Below are 17,736 nucleotides of genomic sequence, written 5' to 3' on the forward strand. Positions count from 1 at the left end.
GTTCCCATGAACACAAATAAAAACCTTAGTCCTGAGGGCTGAGGGGAGCACCCGTCAGCAAGTCACTTCCTCCAAGGCAGGGACAGCAGGATCACAAGAGTTCTGACCTTCCTAGCTGGCCCATAGAGGTCTCTGCCCTCTGGGAAGCATTTTCTGGGACAGGATGAGGCAACTTCACAGGACACTCTGAAGGTCAGGCCAAGCCAGGCCAGGAGCGGGGAGCTCAAGTGGGCTGCCTGCCGAGTCCAGCTAGAAATACAGCTAAGAGGATGGTCTGGAGGACCAGGGCAGACCCTTGGAGGTCACTCTAGAGGCCTGGCCTTTGGCTGTTCTGTCTGCTGTGTGGTCAGTGTTCACAAATCTCACGGCTTCCCTCTGAAGGTTCGCTTCCAGTTACCCCAAGGCTGTGCTGCAGGATGAAGGGAGACAAAGCTGAGTTCTCCACCTGCCAGGACACCAAGCGAGGTGTGGAGCTTTTCTGGAGGCTAGTAAGTGAAAGCAGCCATGATTAAAGTGAGAGAGAACGGTGAGGAGGAGAAAGGCATTAAAGTAAGTTGTCTACACTTACCTGGAAGCCATCCACCCATGGGACCCCTGGATTCTGCAGAGATTTCTTTTGCTTTCTTTCTTTTCTCAATCCTGGACTTACTTTTTCTTAGTCCCCTTCTTTTGGAGACAGGGTTTCTCTGTGTAACCCTGGCTGTCCTGGAACTAACTCTGTAGACCAGGCTGGTCTCCAACTCATAGAGATCCACCTGCCTCTGCCTCCTGAACACTGGGATTAAAGGCGTGTGCCGCCACTGTCCGCCTGGCTGGTTTGTTTTTCACTTAGAAGCATCCTATGTAGACAGAGCGGTCAGATCGTGAGAAATCATTTAGCCACATAATACCACTAACTTCACAACTTGCCGCTGAGATTAGACTGTTGAAACGTGGCAGACCTTTGCCCTTAGACAGTGTGCTGTTAGGGGACAGGGGAGCCTTTGGGTGGCTGAAGCCTGGTGGAGGGGAGTTAGGTCATTAAAGGTATAACCTCTGAGGGTGCAGTGAAAGCCCAACCTCTTCCCCCTTCAGTCCTGGCTCCCTGACTGCCCGAGGAAAGCGGGCATTCTCTGCCACACAGCACCTGCCTTGATGATGCAGCAGCCACTGCTGGCCCAAAGTCACAGCTCTCCCGGGACCTGTAAGCCAAAATGTGCCTTCCTTCCTAGTGAGCTCTCTTCATCAGGTGGTTTGAAAGCAGCCTAGCTAATTCATGTACTAAACTCATCCAACACATTTCTACTGAGGGCCTGGTGTGTGTCAGGCAACGCCCCAGGCACGGAGCTTAACACAGGATCCTTTCCATGGAGAACACAGACAAGACACTCAGGAACGCTGAGTAATGAAGTCTGCAGCCGGGCCCATCTAAGGATGGTCTGAGATTATTATTCTACAACAGAACCAGCTCTCTTGTTTGTATTCTGGTCTCTGGATATAATATAAAACACTCTTTTATAGGATTGTTTTGAAGAAAAAAGTGTTTTAAATGCAGCTGGAGAGTTGGCTCCTCAGCTAAGAGCACTAACTATTCTCCTGGAAGACTTGGGTTTAGTTTCCAGAACCACATGGCGGCTCACAACTTCAGATCCAGGGCATCTGATGCCCTTTTCTGACCTCTGAAGATACAGGGCACACATGTGCTCCCCGGAAGTATACATGGAGGCAATACATCCATCAAATAAAAAATTAAAATAAAAATTTAAAGAGTGTTTTGTGGGTCAGAGTGCTCGATTGTATGAGTCCTGGCTTGAACCTGGTGATGGATCTTATTAGTCTTCACGGCTGCCTCTGCCTGCCAAGAGGCACTGGGAGCTGGATGTTGAGAAGAGGAGCAGCAGGGGCCTTGAGGACAGTCTCTGATCATGTCCAGAAGCCAGAACGAAAGGACACAGGGTTACAATGATGGGGTATTATGGGTTGCATGAGAAATGTCCCCATAGGATCACGTGTTGTACTTGGTCCTCAGTGAGTGGTGCTGTTCAGGGAGGTTATAGGATGCTTGGCCCAGCTGGAGTACGTTACTGTGGTTGGGCTTCAAGGATCTGTAGCCTCACCCACTTCCTGCTCCATTTCTCTGCTTCCTGTGTGTGGAAAATGATGTGATTACCCAGCTTCCTGCTCTTGTTGCCCCGCCATTCTTGATGCTAAGCTGTTAGGGACATGGAACTGCACACAAAATATAAAACAAAAATATCCAAAGGGCAAAAAAACCTTTCTTCCTTAAGTTGCTTTTGCCAGGGCATTTTATCACAGCAACGGAAACATCAGTAATACAAGCACCTTCCAGAGAATTCTTTCCCAAGAGATTGGCCCACTGGAAGAGAAAAAGTTCATCCACAAATCCATTGCAACAAGCACTGTAATACTGTCAGCATCAGTGGGGTACAACACAGAAAGATCACTGGGCAGGTTGAACCACCCCCCAAACCTGCTCCTCTGAGGAGCAGCTTTAGCTAATGCAAAGGCTATAAAGAAAAGGAACCAATATGGCTGGAGTTTGGTGAGTAGGAAGAGCAGGGGAGGTGAGCTGTTCCTGTGCCAGGTAGGAACTTGGGAGCCCTATGGCTTTCACTCCCTGCAGATTGACAGTTGGTGAAGGTCTATCAAGGAAGAGAACAAGCTCTGGTTCACAATCCTAAGAGTGTGTTTTGTTCCTGTCGTGTGGTGGATACTCTATGGAAAGCGAAAGTCAGGCAGGGGCCTCAGGACATGGCAGAGTGGTAAAGTTCTTGCCCAGCCTTCATTTGTCAGGCCCCAGGTGTAATCCCTTACCGTAAAGAAGAAAGTAACGAGCAGGCGCAGTGATTGACAGGCCGTGTAGCGGTGTAGGCGAAAGAACACAGCTGTGTGGACTTGCTGCTGGTGCCTGATGTCTCTTCAGGTCAGTTGTGTATCGAGGAGACCCAACACAACACAGTGAAAGCTTAGATATAGACCCGGGGAAATCCAGTGGCAGTTTTTAAGGGATGAGGAAGAAACAGGGATGCGAAGGTTTTGTGTGTGTGTGTGTGTGTGTGTGTGTGTGTGTGTGTGTGTGTGTGTGTGAAGTTTCAGGTCTTAAATCTTTGGGTAAGCAGAGAACAGACTTGAAGATTACTCACTAGCCCCATGATTTTACGTTTGAAGCTGAGGAGCATCAGTGCTTTGACCCAGAGGTTCTGGGTGGTTTGCTGTAGCTTGTTGCATCTGTCAACCCTGTTATTCCGAGAGTGTTCTTGTCTCTGTCTCCAAAGACAAATTTAGGGCTGAAAAGAACTGTATCCCCGAGTCTATGTTCAGAGATGAGCTGCTTGTTCTGAAAGACCTTTATATGTTTCATAAAAGTTATTTTTGTAAATGGATTCAAGTAGACTTTAACAAGCAAATATAGCATCCTAAATGCCAGCGATCTAAATAGAAGATTCAGCAGAAGCATGGAGACCTTGGGAGCGAAGCTGTAGGAGAGTGATTGGAGGGACTCAGGAGGGCCTGACGACAGGGAAGGAAGAGGGTGACTGACCCCCAAGGACTCCAGCACTGTGCCGTCCTTCCTTCCCTCCCACTGGATGCACAAACAGCAGCGTTCTTCCCAAAAGTCAGCTCAAACTGTGACAAGTCAAAGGATAACCTCAGTAGAGAAGTGATCACGTGCCTTGTGGAGTATGGGAGGTGATCACACGCCTTATGGAATTGAGGTGAAACAATCAGGAAACGGACAGCAAGATGTAGGGAGAGCCCACCATTCTGGAATGGCCAAGAAAAGCGTGCATCAACACAATTCAAAGAAGAAACTCTTAGGAGACTTTGAGTTCGGAGAAGCAGAAGGATCCATGTGTGCTATGGCGTCATTGCAACAGGCTCCCTCTACAGCCGCTCTCTCTGTCCAGGGATGGAGAGAGGGCAGCATCTGGTCAAACCTACTTTGCCTGCCAGAGCCCACCACTTCCTTCCAAGTGAAGCACACACTATGTATATGGGGTAATGACACCTCTGTAGACAGTTCTGGGTCACAGAAGGGGCTTGTGTCTCAGAGCTCAGGAGTGGCTAATGTTGGCTTTGACTCGCTTGCATAGCTGGTCATGTGAGCTGGTGGACTTAGGGCAGGAATGCAGAGAGGCAGAATGAAAGAGTAAAGGGAAAGTTAGTGGATTGGAAATATTGGTCTTCCCTTGTTGCTTCTGGATTATGACTGTTGTCTTGGGTTTCTCTGTCCTAGTTCCCACCCCTTAGTAACCGAGGAGTCTATTAGATCACAGGCTGCATGCTTATTGGGAATTCTATAATGTTAAATAGTTTGCCTTGAATACCACCCAGGTGCAGCAAGCTATGTGTGCATACAAGTTAAATATCCTAATATGAAGAAAAACCTCCTCCAGACAGCTTGGTCCAGTGGCAAGTCACCTTTCCATAAATCTGCCCGGGAAGCCCTCCGTCAGGGTTTGTGGAGCTGTTAGGGAAGAAAAGCAGCAGAAGGCAAAAAGTACGCTGCTGCCAACTAATTTCATTTTATTCTTTTAGAAGAAGATTTCAAAAATGTTTTTATTGTATGTTTATGAATGTTTACTTAAATGTTAAGTGAATGCATGTGCAATGCCCACAGAGAACAGAAGAGGGAATCAGATCCTCTGGAACTAGAGTTACAGATGGTTGTGAGCCTCCATGTGGGTGCTGAGAACTAATCCTGGGTCCTCTGGAAGAGCAGCAAGTCCTCTTAACCACTGAGCCATCTCTCCAGTTCTTAATCTCATTTTACTTAAAATGAAGAACTCTTGTTTCTAGATTCAAAGTGATTTCTTGACATCTTTGTGACTGTAGCTGACACCTCAGAACCAAACACAAAATCAGAAGAAGGTAATACCTACCACCTAAGACCAAGCACTTTGGGCTGAGTCAGATGAGAGACGAATTGGGGCAGAGACTTCAGAACTGGGTCCTTGTGCTGGTTCTGTTCACTCATGTGGATTGAGCCAGTCACTCTGCCCTCTCAGTCTGGAAATGCTTTGTCTTTTAAAAATGAAAGGTAAGTGGTAATCAAATGTGTAGCCAGCAGCAGCCAGCACACCCAGCACACCTTAAGCTTCCCATGGCCACTCGAACCATTGAACTCAGACTCACCAAGGCACGGGATGCACATAGTGAAATTTTTCATCTTTACAGTTTCATGAATTTTTAAAAGAGTCATTTTTAAAAGATTTATTTTATTTTATATATATGGGTATTTCCCCTGCATATCTATCTGTATGTCATGTGTATGCAGTGTCCTTGGAGGCCAGAGCTGCCATGTGGGTGCCAGGAACCAAACCCCAGTCCTCAGCGAGATCATTACATACGCTGAACCACTGAGCTATCTCTCAAATCCCAGATGCAGTCATTTGCACCAGGTCCCCACACTCAAGAAATAACCCTTCTGTCAGTCCAATGCCTCTCTCCCTTAATACAGGAGGCCCTTCCTCTCCTCCCAACCCAGGCAACCATAGCTTGTCTACAACTATAGTTCTGCCTTTTCAAGAACGGTATATGAATCATGTCACTTAAGACTTTGGAGTCTGCCCCAATGGCTTTTCAACAAGAAATTCATTAAATTTACAATAATATTTTTAGATAAGTACCATTATTGAAGAGTTGAAGGATATGGAAGTACTACCACACACACACACACACACACAAACCCAAGACACAAATATGATTTTGTATTACTTTAATTATTTTTATGATAAGACACATATAAAATCTTCAATGAAAACTGTGCATTGAATGTGACTCGCGATCGCCCTAGAATCAGTGTCAGAGCGCAGTGATGATGGTCTGTGGCGCTCCTCTTCGACCCACATGATAACCTGCCTCGTTCCGGCTGGCTGGAGATGGCTCGACTGTGGAAAGGCATCTGGAAAAAGTGTTAACAGAAAGGTTGAAGACATTCTCTCTTAAGCCAACAGCATTTAGCCTTGAAGTCACCACATGATGACCAATCGATCCGTAAATGTGAAGAAATGAACATGGATAGTCAAGGTTTTAAATATCAGCAGTTTCCGGATTGGTGTGCATGACAGGTTGGCCAGACACTTCTGCCTCACTCAGGAGTTAAAAAGAAGAGCTGGGTTTCTCTCCAGGCACTATTCCCCATTCAACATCGGTCCCGTGGGAGTCCCAGGCCATGCTTTACAACACAACCCTCACCCTTCTGGATGTGGTCACAGCCCACAGTACAACCACAAGGTTCCTCCCAGGCTCTTCTTCAGGGGAAGACCTTGTCACTGCATCGCTGTGTTTACCCTTCTGCTATAATGCCATCCACTGGGAGCAAAGGAGACCCGGCTGTTGCTGAAAGTTTACGGCTTTCGTGAATTTTTAAGGAACAGACGGGGGAGATTGCTGAAGCCATTGTGCATGGGTGTGATACGGAGGTCCACAGCCCCTTCAATATTTAATGCAACCAAAAGCCTCTGGCAGCTAATCATCTCTTAATGGGGCTTGCCCTCTGGCCAGCTTGTTTCTGACGGAGTCAGATTTCTGGCTTCCAAACAAGTTATCGCTCACTTGCTGAGTAAATACCACAAGCTGAAAGTGGCCCCCCAGGCATCATTGGTCTTTGCTGGTCAAGCTGAGAAGGTCCCAGGTCAACATAGCTTGTCTTCAAACACCCGTGGTTTCCCGAGTGAGCTAGATATTGGTATTGGTCCATTCTTAACCTTCCTATGAGACTGCACTAAACACAGAATGGAGTCTATCCGGAACCAAATTGCAGGGATGAGAATGGCTGTGTAAGGAAACAAGAGGTGAGTAGGGGGAGCCCAAGTGCAGTATTGCTGGCGGAACTGGTTTCACACCAGAGCGACGTTAGGGGAGATAACAGGCATCAGGATTGGTCCTGGACCGACTGCTAGTGCATTGCTGAGAACAATGGCTGCAGAGGAGAGGGGAGTGAACGTGGACAGAGAGGGTGGGCTGCACTTTGTGAGAAGCCAACAGGAGGGAGGGAATGGCTAGTGGCGTCACCCGGTGTCTCTGAGAAATGGACTCTGCATCCCTCGCTCACTGCTACCACAAATAATGTAAAAATACGGTGCAAAGCAGGCCGTAATGGAAAGGAGCCTAGGCTGTCTGTATGAGGGGAAGAGGTGAAGCTGTTGTCCGTGCTGTCAGTCACCAGTTTATACGCACACTTGACTAGAAACTTCTTTCATTTCACCAAACCCTAGTTTCCAGAAAGAAAGGAAGGAATTGTCAAGTCGTACAGAACTTTTCACTGTTTACTGCCCTATGACGACAGACTAGTATTGCTTAGTTAAGACATGGGCTGTGGGACTGGAGAGGTGGCTCAGCTGCCAAGAGTATTCGTTGAAAACTCGGTTATGTTCCAGGCACCTGTGCATGGCAGCTCACAACCAACTGTAAATCATCTGGGGGGGGGGTCCTGATGCCTTCTTCTGGCTTCCACGGGCACTGCATGCAAATGGTGCACAGGCAATAAAAACAAACATATCTTTATAATATGAATGTGTAATTGTAACGATTGGGTTGCCACTGTTGTTTAAAAATTCATTGATTTATAACTCAAAGGAGATTTACTTTCAGGATTTTCTCCAGAGTTTCTTTTCTTAAAATACGTTTCAAGCCGACAGAGTTGGGGGATAGTCAACTCCAAAACATAGCTGTAATTTTAATTTTTATCGGATTATTCTATGTGAATCACTATCAAAATCACGAGGTTCCAGGCTTTCCTTGGTGTGTTTTTAGAATGGAATACATTTTTCTCAGCTTACTTTATTTTATGGAGTCCTTGGCCCTCAGACATTGTTCTTATTAGCTCTGTTGGTTCAGCCAAATTACAGTTAACAGTCCTCAGAGTCAGCAAGGTCCTTCTGAGAATCTGGAAATGTTGGGCCTTCCGTGTACAGCTTCTCTTTGTCAGTGTTCTGAGCACGGAACTGAAGGGTCAACCAGCCCAGTATCCACAGTCCGACTGTAGCTTGCCCACAGTGTACTTCCTCTTGGCTGGTCAGGGTCTGTGACCACACTAGGTGTGGCCCTAGGAGGAAATGTCGCCACCACTTCCAGACACACGGGCAGGTACACTTCCTTCGTATAAAAAGTCATAGATTGATGTTGAGAATGGAACCTGGGCAGTGACTCCATGAGGTGTTCATATTAAACCATACGGCTGTCAGTGTGTCCTGGGGCCTCGTTCACACTAACACATGTGATCCACAGGTCACATGATTACTGTTCAGGGGTCAGATAGCCTGATGACTGGCAAACCTGAAATGGCATTTTTTTTCCCTCCACGACGTGGAGAACCGTGCACAGCCCTCCTGCGTCAATCAGGTTTCTGTGAGCGCACTGATGCTGTCCCCAGGTGCTGCCACAGCTTGTGTTTTCACTCAAGGGGGCATTTTCCTCTTAAAACAAATTTATTTATTGCAGTTAATAAGCTACGTAGCATCACCCTATTGGAGAGGAGAATCCAAAGCTTTGAGTCCAAAAAAATATGATTTTTTGTACCATGTACATGTATGGTTGCCTGCAGTAAAATGGGAATAATAAATTTCATCTTGGGTACCACTAAGGTAGAATGCAGGGCCCTTTGCTTGCTATCTTGGTTCAAAATTATCACGTTTATTAACTAATAGACAGGTCAGTTCCTCCAACAGGAAGTTCATGAAGGCTTTAGTAAATCATAACGTCTCTACTTGTCTCTGACTTTGAGGAAAGGAAAAAAGCAAGTTATATTTGGGACTTTGTTTTGACCTGTCTCTGCCCCCGACTCTGTTACCTGAGGTGATAGAGAAGGTACAAATCCCTGGTAAGGGACATCTCCCCACAGTGACCTGCCACACTGGCTCCAGATGACTGACGCTCCTTGTTCATGCTTCTCCTGCCAGGTCGGTGGCCACACGATGCTGCCTATCCGCTGGATGCCTCCAGAGAGCATCATGTACAGGAAATTTACCACGGAGAGCGACGTCTGGAGCCTGGGTGTCGTGTTGTGGGAGATCTTCACCTACGGCAAGCAGCCCTGGTATCAGCTATCAAACAACGAGGTGTGCAGTGGTTTGGGAGGGACCCCTGAACCCACACAAACACACATTCACACACACATATGCGCGCGCACACACACACACACACACACCACCAGAGCAGAAATCCAAGATGCAGCCTTGGTCTGGGAGCTCCTGAGCTGGGAACCAGTCCACAGTCATACATGGCTTCGCTTGAGGCAGCAGTTCTTCACAGGCTTGTTTTAATAACTTTGGAGAAAGAGAGGTTTGCGGACCCAACCTTGCTCCCTCTCACAGCAGGGTGGAGGGGAAATTTCACACCTTTTCATCTAACAGACTAAGAGCAGCCTCAGCCATCCGTGCCCCTGAGTCTAGCGAGCATTTCTGCACTGTTCCAGAGAAGGCCCTTTCCTTCTTCAGATTTTACTAGAAATCAATTCCTAGTGAAAAGCTCAAGCTTGGTTTGCCTTTTCCAACTCCTTTGCAAACTGTAGTTACCTGTTGGAATCCATGGGGATTGGTTCCAAGAACCTGCCCTCACCCGGCCCCAGACCAAAATTTAGAACACTCCAAGTCCTTCCGCAGGATAATGTAGCATGCGCAAGAGCTCACCTGGTCTCCTCCAGGGTCATTCCTAGCTCATTTACAGTAACAGTGCATGCAGACACGGTGCTAATAGCTATATGTTCAGAGAATAATAACAAGAAAAAAATGCACATGCTCAGTACAGATGTTATTTTTTTCCTCGTGTATTTTCAATCTGCTGTTGTCTGGGTGCACATCTGGAGCCCACAGGACAGCAGCCAGCAGCATGTCTGTGTTTGAAGCACAGCATCTCGCTCAGCCATCTCCTGTCCCTCTCAGATCCATGCCTGTCCTTTAATTCAGCTCTGATATGCAGTGATCCTAATCACATCTGCTGCCAGGGGTTCCCTGTCAGTCAACACCTTAGGCAAAAGCTGTCTCAGTTCTCTCTCCAGCCAGTAAAACCTGGAGCACGCGGGGCTTTCTCGGTGCTCTTCAGACCAGCCTCTGTGAATAAATAGATCAGGCCTTTGCCAGCTTTGTAAAACCACAGTGGCTCTCTCCCTTGTGAGAAAGCAGTAGAAGGGTTTCCTTTGGGGCTGAGGCAAAAGGACCACGAGTTCAAGGTCAGCCTGGGCTGCATAGCAAGACCATACCTAAAACGAAAACCTATCTCTCTCACTGGAAATCCACAAGGGAAGGGTTGCTTAAAGGGTGGAGAGGGAAGCTGCAGGCCAGCCCCAGCACGCAGGCACACAGGGGCAGATGATTCTAGAACCCTGGGTGGAGAGGGAAGCTGCAGGCCAGCCCCAGCATGCAGGCACACAGGGGCAGTGGATTCTAGAACCCTGAGTGGAGAGGGAAGCTGCAGGCCAGCCCCAGCACACAGGCACACAGGGGCAGATGATTCTAGAACCCTGCAGCACTGCACTGTGACTGTAGGTGGTACGTTTATTATATCTACAATGAAGAACTACAAAAGAAACATTTTAAAAGAGCCAACGTCAGCTGGTAGCCGATTGGCAGCCCCTCCCTAGGGGCTGGTACAGCGACACAGTGGAAGGACATGCAGCCCCGTATAATGAAGCCAGGACTCTGTGAAAAGTTAGGGGGAGGAGGTAGGAGGTTGCCAGCACAAAGGCATGGTGAATGGCTCGGGAGATACACATACTGATTGTCCTGATGTAGTCAGTACACCTTGTGTATGTATAAACACATCTGTCTCAGATTAGCATGCTGGCCTCCAGAAATAAACACAATGGCTTGACTTGACTTCTTAAAATGTTAAAGAAAGGAGAGGCCCTTTCTTGCTTCTCCTGCACTGACATCCCACACCCATGGCTCTTCTGCTAACCCTGCCTCTGCTCTCCCCGCAGGTCATAGAATGCATCACCCAGGGCCGAGTCCTGCAGCGGCCTCGCACATGCCCGCAGGAGGTATACGAGCTGATGCTAGGATGCTGGCAGCGGGAGCCACACATGAGGAAGAGCATCAAGGGCATCCACACCCTCCTCCAGAACTTGGCCAAGGCATCGCCCGTCTACCTGGATATCCTAGGCTAGGGCCCTTCTCCCCAGATCCGCCCTTCCCGATGCACTCCTCGGACTGGCCGACACGACGAACCTCTTACCTGCCGCTGGGTGTCCTGACCTTGCTGTCCTTCGTTGTTCTGACAGTATTAACAAGACAGGGAGCGGCTTTCGGAGGGAAGCAGTGTGCACTTCTCCATCCACAGACAGTGTTAACTCGCTTTTGGCATTGTCTCTTTCTCTCTCCCACATCTCCTTTGGTTTCTTCCTTTCTTTCGCCCTTTCACCTTTTACTTTGGGTCTTCCCTGCTTCGTGATCCTCAGCCTCTCTCCTTGATCAATCTGGCTTCTATATTCCTACTGACTGTACATAGACAAAGGCCTTAAACAAAACCCTAATTTGTTATATCAGCTGACACTCCAGTTTGCCCTCCATAACTAGCAATGCCTTGTTGTACTCCTGCCTTCGATGTGGATGAAAAAAGGGAAAGCAAACATCTGACTTAAAGCGCCACTTCCAATGAACAGACACGGGCATTTCTGTGGATTCACCCCTATTTATTTATTTATTTATTTATTTATTTATCTATTTGTTTATTTATCTTCTTGTTTTCTGATGGCTTTAGCCTGTGTGTAAAGGGAAAGTTGTATACAGTCTAGGGAGATGTTACTGTGGGAGATGAGATCTAGAGAGAGAAAGAAGAAGTGTGGCTATAAACTACAGTACGACCAGAACAGAGACAGCCAACGGGATCATCTGGGGTCAGCTCCTGCTGAGGAAAACCCCACAACCATGAGCTGGGAGGAGCATGTTCGGCACCGTCCCCTGAGGACCTTCCTGAGGAGGAAAGAGGGTGTTGAACTCTGCACCGTGGACGGAGTTTCCAGGCACAGATATGGCCTGCAATGGAACGTAAAGATGGCCTCCGTGGGACCCAGACAGCACATCGCGCATTCTCACGGCACATTGTGGTCAGGCACGGTGACAGAGTTGACGCCTTCCTCAAGGGTTACCTACCAAACTTTGTCAAGTTCAGTTGAAAAGAGGGAGATTTTTGCTCAGATATTATTTCTGGGTCAGATGGGAAAATCTGAGTCCTGGAAAATGACAGGAAGCACTCTCAATTCCGAGGCACGTTTCTCTTACCTTGAACTTTTCAGACATTTCCCTCCAGCCCCAACCCTTCACTCTCACCTGCCTTTTAACTGTGCAAAAAAAAAAAATGTGCATGGTCTTTGTCAATCAACACCTATGTGCAGAAAGTACCGCTCCAGTCGTGGTGCCCCATGGGTAGGGCAGAGCCATAGAAGGTCTGACGTATGCAACTTAGGGAGGGGGCGAGACCAGCAGCTGAAAGCATGTTGCTGCGGTTGGTGGTGATGGGTTTGCCCAGCAGGGATGCTGATGCCTGGGTGTCTTCATCCACCTCAGCCCCACAGCAGCGTGGGATGGGACAGGCGGATCCATCCCTGAGGGGAAGAAAATCTCTTTTGGGGACAGCACCAGAGTTCACATTTAGTGTCCGGGTCAAGTCTTTTGCTCTGGGCTCTGTTTGGGAGAGCGGTTCACTCCTACGTACTCATTGTCAGTGTGCTGTTTTGTTATCTATACTCCATTAAAAAGTTAAAAAAAAAGGGGGAAGAAGAAGGAGAAGAAGGAGAAGGAAAGAAAAAACCTGAAAAATCTTTGCAGTTTGACTGATGGGAGACTATGCCCAGACTGAGCCTGGAAATACGCTTTTGAGTATGATTATGGGTTTTACTAAGAGAAAGTGCAAATTTAAGTAGAAATTTACAGTTACTAGGGCAGTCAGTTAGACTGAGGGAAAACAGCATTTCCGCTTCTCTGTCCCCCTCTGTGAGGGGAAGTTTGATAAACTTGACATCTTTGTTACATGAGCCAGATTGGAAGAGGGTGATTGAATTCACCTTAGCGCACTTCTTTGGAGTTTATTTCTGAAGATGCCAGAGCTCTGGGTAGGTTTCGTTTGTGCCCACTAATTTCTGGAGCACTGTGTTTCCTAATATAGACTTTGAAAGCAGGTTCTCAAAATAAATAAATAAAAATGATAAAATAAAAACCTCAGTGTAAATGAACAGAGACCAGGAAGAGATCCAGTGGGCCCGCTCAAGGGAGGGGTCGCATAAAACAGACGTTATCTAGGGTCCTTTCTGTGGTACTGGCCCATGAGAGATGGGAGTCATTTGTCCTCTTTGTCCATGAGAAACCCCTCCAGGATACCTATCCTAATATATCGAAAGCCATATCTCTGTGATATATACAGGCAGGTATATATCCTATAAAGGACCTGTGGTACTGTCACAACACTGTGGAGCTGTGGCGCTGCGAAGCTAGGACAGATGGGTATATCCACGCTGTTCTAGATTCCTAGGACAGATGGGTATATCCATGCTGTTCTAGATTCCATCAGCGATGACCAGAGAACTTGCACAGGTCTGTCTCTGCGAGTCAGACCAGTCGCCCCGGGAGAAAAAGCTGCAAGTTGCTCAGCAGACAGCCGAGGAGATGGCCCCGGGAAGAACCAATGTTAGGGAAGCCTTGCAGGTTTACATCAAAGGTCTGCAGTGAGAACAGGGAAGCATTCCATTTGAGTTCAGTGTTTTCCTTGGCAGGAAAAAAAAGCAAAAGAGAGAAAGACAGAGAGGAGAAAGAGAGAGTCCTTATACTGCTTTGACAAGTCCCCGAAGGTCTTAAAATGAAAGTGTCTATGCAAGCGCAAAATTTTATAGTTATTTATACTGATTATTATTATTAATAATAATTATTATTAGTCCTTCTGTTGTCTCAAGAACATGTGCCGATGTCAGAGCATTGCAGAACATCTGCTGGCTTTTTAAGTAGTTGGATGAGCCGAGGACATAACATCTTAAAATAGTTATCATTATTCATCTACTACTCCCTTTCTTATGGTATTTTAATTTTTAGAAAAGAAACATTCTTGCTCTAAAATGTATCCCTCTCCAAACAGGACAAGCACGGTGGTAGCGACCCAAATTCTCCATCCCGAACCCTGTCTGGCATCCACTCCATTTCCAAACCCTTGATGGTTTCTGAGCACTTTTTGCATGTGTTGGCAAATTATTCATATTTTTCACGAGGGAATTGAGACTCAGAAGCTCAGAGACCATGGGCTTCACCCAAGTCTGCCCCTGGACATGCTAACACACACACACACACACACACACACACACACACACACACACGGCATTCAGGAAAAGAGGCGTGCTAGCGTGTCTGTGAAGCAGGAGGGAGGTTAGGACACACAGGAACACACGCAGTCCAAGCAGAGGGGATTTTCTCTCATGTGCTTCTGCTCCTGGTGTCTTCTAACTCCCATGCACTAAAACGATGTCACAATCAACCCCCATCGAGAAAATGATACTTCGAACACTGCTCTCGAGGGTTCTATTGGAATTCATGCACACACGCTCATATCAGCTCCATTTGTAGTGTTTTCGTGTACTTATATATATATAAAATATATGTTATAAACACTTGATTTATACATATACAAATGCACATCTGTAGTGTGTTTGTGTGTTTATGTATAAACATATAGGCACATGGTAATAGAATAATTAATTGTAAGTAGGGTGCAATATGAATAATTTGCTTAAAATTTGCTAAATAGCCAAAACTATCCAATGTCATGTGGCAGTTCGTGTTTCCATTCGCCATGTGGGTAAGGACTACACCAGTTTTCAACTCCGGGCAGTCCTTCGATGGAAGATTTGTTGAAGTCACAATTCCCTGAGACAACGGACTGAAAAGCCATCCTCTACGTTCAGTACGCTCTCCGGCTCTCTGCGAAGGGAAAACACAGACAAATGGTCTCCTTAGGTACAACTTCAGGGGAGGAGACCCTTCCCACTCTGATCCCCTTCTAGATGCAGACTGTTGGGAGACCAGTGTCTTGAAGGCCGATGAGAAAACACCCAAGAACCCACAGCAAGATGGGCAGCTTGTAGTCACCCCTTACCCACATGGGGAGAAAGAGCCATGGTGCGGACAGCGGGATCCCTGGTCACAGGCTGTCGTGAGCCTGTCCTTTTGCAAATGGGACTGCCAGCGATACCTGGCATTAAGTTATTGTCTAATTTCTAAAACTGTCAGCACAGACACATGCACCCTCATTCTCCTTCTTGCCTCTTAGAGGAGTTCCACTTCCCAACTTGACCTTAGGTTTGGCCCTGTTAAAGGAAACCTCATGAGAGGAATGGCTAACCCAGATTTCCAACTTTGCAGTTTAAGCCAATTCTTCGCAACGTGTAACAGGAATGTAGAGACTCAGGTTGTGATAGCTCGGACATGAATTTCAATGCTACTGTAAAGAACCGGGTGGGAGGGGCTCACAGGTAAAACAATAGTGCAGGAGGGCATAGTTTCTTGCTGTCTGTCTGGGCTCCATCTCTGCTGCTCCAGTCAAAGGTTCTTGACTGTTCTTCGCTGTGGCACCTTCCCTTCTTTAGACCCTTCGACTTCATTAATTTACGTTCTATTTATTTATAAGCTTTCGATCATCCATCACAAACGTGAAGCAAAAAAAATGACATACATGTAAATGTGTTGCAAGCAAAACACTGTGAATCTCACAACCACCTCCAAGCAACTATGCTGCCATCCTGATGTGCGTCTCAGGAGACGAGATGGGAAAAAGACGGTGACGTCATTTTTGCAGCCTATGCGTTCTGGGCCAGGTCCACGTTTTTTATTTTATTTTTTTATTCTGTGAGTTAAGAAAAACGATCCTGAGTCGAGGTTGACTGAACGTCCAACGAGCTAGCCAAAGTATCATGAGCTGCTTGTGGCTGTATGTTAGAGCAGGAGGAAAACCATGGGCAATGGAGAAATTAAATTTGATGCAGAGGTCTCTATCTTACAGCTTGTATAGCTTACTGTTGCTTAAAATGTATACAACAGCTGGAAATATTTTCAATACAAGGTATTTGAATTAAATGTGAATTTTAAATATGTACTCTCTTAAGGAATGAACATATTATGGCAAAATCTCTCTCTCCCCGCGTTCCTGACCAACCTGCCTAAAGACATGGATGCCTACACTGGCTTCGGCCCCGGACAGATGTCTGTACATACCCAGGCCACACACACTCATCTCAACCTCTCTCTGCACATGTGCTACCCCTGCAACAGAGACCTGGTGTTTAGAACTCTATCTTTCAGTTAGTTTATTTCCCTTTAATGTGACGTCTCTGTGCCGACTTTTACCGGCTCTCACTTGTTTTTTGCGATCTATTTTGAGGTCCAGTGCTTTTCTGAGACTTACTGCATCTTGGCTGATTTCAAAGTGACACCTGAATACAGTGTTTAAAAAAAAATGTTTGTAAATCATGTGACCAGCTTCTCTCAACCTGACATGGAATGTCTCTTGTACTACAGTGTATTTAATAAAAAAAACAAATGACGTCTTACAATAAACAACGCCCTCCACGGGAGGCTACACGTGGCGATGGTGTACTTTCTAAAGATGATCAGGGCGTCTACGAAGCACAGCACAGCAGTTTTAAATGCAGGCATCTTCAGAGATGCCACGGAGTTCGCTGCCTGAAGGCAGTGAGAACAAGTGGTCTCTGACCTCACAGCTGAACTTTTAGGTCACACTGTTTACACCAGAATGCAGTTGCCCGTTCCTTCACACCCTGACATTACGTGACATTTCTGTCTCCACCATCCAGTGTGGTATCCTGAAGCCACATGTGGCTAGCAGGTCTTTGACTGTAGAACAGAGTATGAGATTGTGTTTAATTTCAGTTAATGTACCTTTAAACTGCCACTGCAGGCTAGTGGTGACTATTCCGGCTGGGCAGGAGTGAGAAGAGAAACCTGTGGTGTCTAAAAGCGCAGGTGCAAACAATTTCCTGAGTGGGTTGCAGTGGTCTAGAGTTGGGTGTCCCTGGGAAACTGGGCAAAGCAGAGGTGGAAGTGTTTCCTAGAGCTTCACAGTAGCCTCTCCCAGTGTCTGGCCTCTTCCCCCTAAGGCTCTGGAAGGCCTAGAAGCATCCAAACAGCTCTCCTGGTATAGGCTCCAGAAACATGAAGTTTGGCTGTGTCTACCCGAAAGCAAACACCCTTAACCATTGTCTCTTACACACTTCCCCCAGTGGTGAGGATGTATATTTTCTTAGGGTAACAAATTATGGCAACTGAGCAGAGACTAGAAAGTTCAGAGTTGCATAAGGTCCAAAATTTCGAACATGATTATATATCTCACTCAATTAAGGAAGAAAAAAATGTAACCACCCAGAACCTCGATCAGGCTCAACTTAATCTAGAAATCCTAACTATGCCACGCCACATTTCCTATTTCTATCATTGCTACAATTACAGTGATAACCACGGAAATGTGAAAACCGAAGTCGTGTTCTAGAACCTTCCCTAGTTTCTCTGTATGTCCCATGCAGCCTTCCTTCTCCCAAATACCCTTTCATGCACCCTTAGGATGCTTAACTTCTATGATGTGGACACTATTGCTGAGTATTGTCACTGCTTAAAAGGAAGACAGGCACACTGACTCTGTGAGTTCAAGGCCAGCCTGGTCTATAGAGCGAGTTCCAGGACAGGCTTCAGAGAAACCCTGAAAAAGCTACAGAGAAACCCTGTCTTGAAAAAAAAAAGAAGTTAC

At 46.7% G+C, this 17,736-nt stretch overlaps 1 protein-coding gene across 4 annotated transcripts in view; it reads left to right on the forward strand.

Annotated features, from left to right (window-relative positions):
- Ntrk2 (neurotrophic receptor tyrosine kinase 2) overlaps positions 1-16,550 on the forward strand; it is a 320,663-nt gene extending 304,113 nt beyond the window's left edge. For all 4 annotated transcript variants that reach the window (XM_057787616.1, XM_057787617.1, XM_057787615.1 and 1 more), the window contains exons 17-18: positions 8,904-9,062; positions 10,922-16,550. In XM_057787616.1, coding sequence (XP_057643599.1) covers positions 8,904-9,062; positions 10,922-11,107 — 345 coding nt within the window. In that variant the 3' untranslated portion in view covers positions 11,108-16,550. The remainder of the gene's footprint in view (positions 1-8,903; positions 9,063-10,921) is intronic.
- Positions 16,551-17,736: the final 1,186 nt, after the last annotated feature.

This window comes from Chionomys nivalis, chromosome 13 (assembly GCF_950005125.1).
Source record: "Chionomys nivalis chromosome 13, mChiNiv1.1, whole genome shotgun sequence".
Lineage (NCBI taxonomy): Eukaryota > Metazoa > Chordata > Mammalia > Rodentia > Cricetidae > Chionomys > Chionomys nivalis.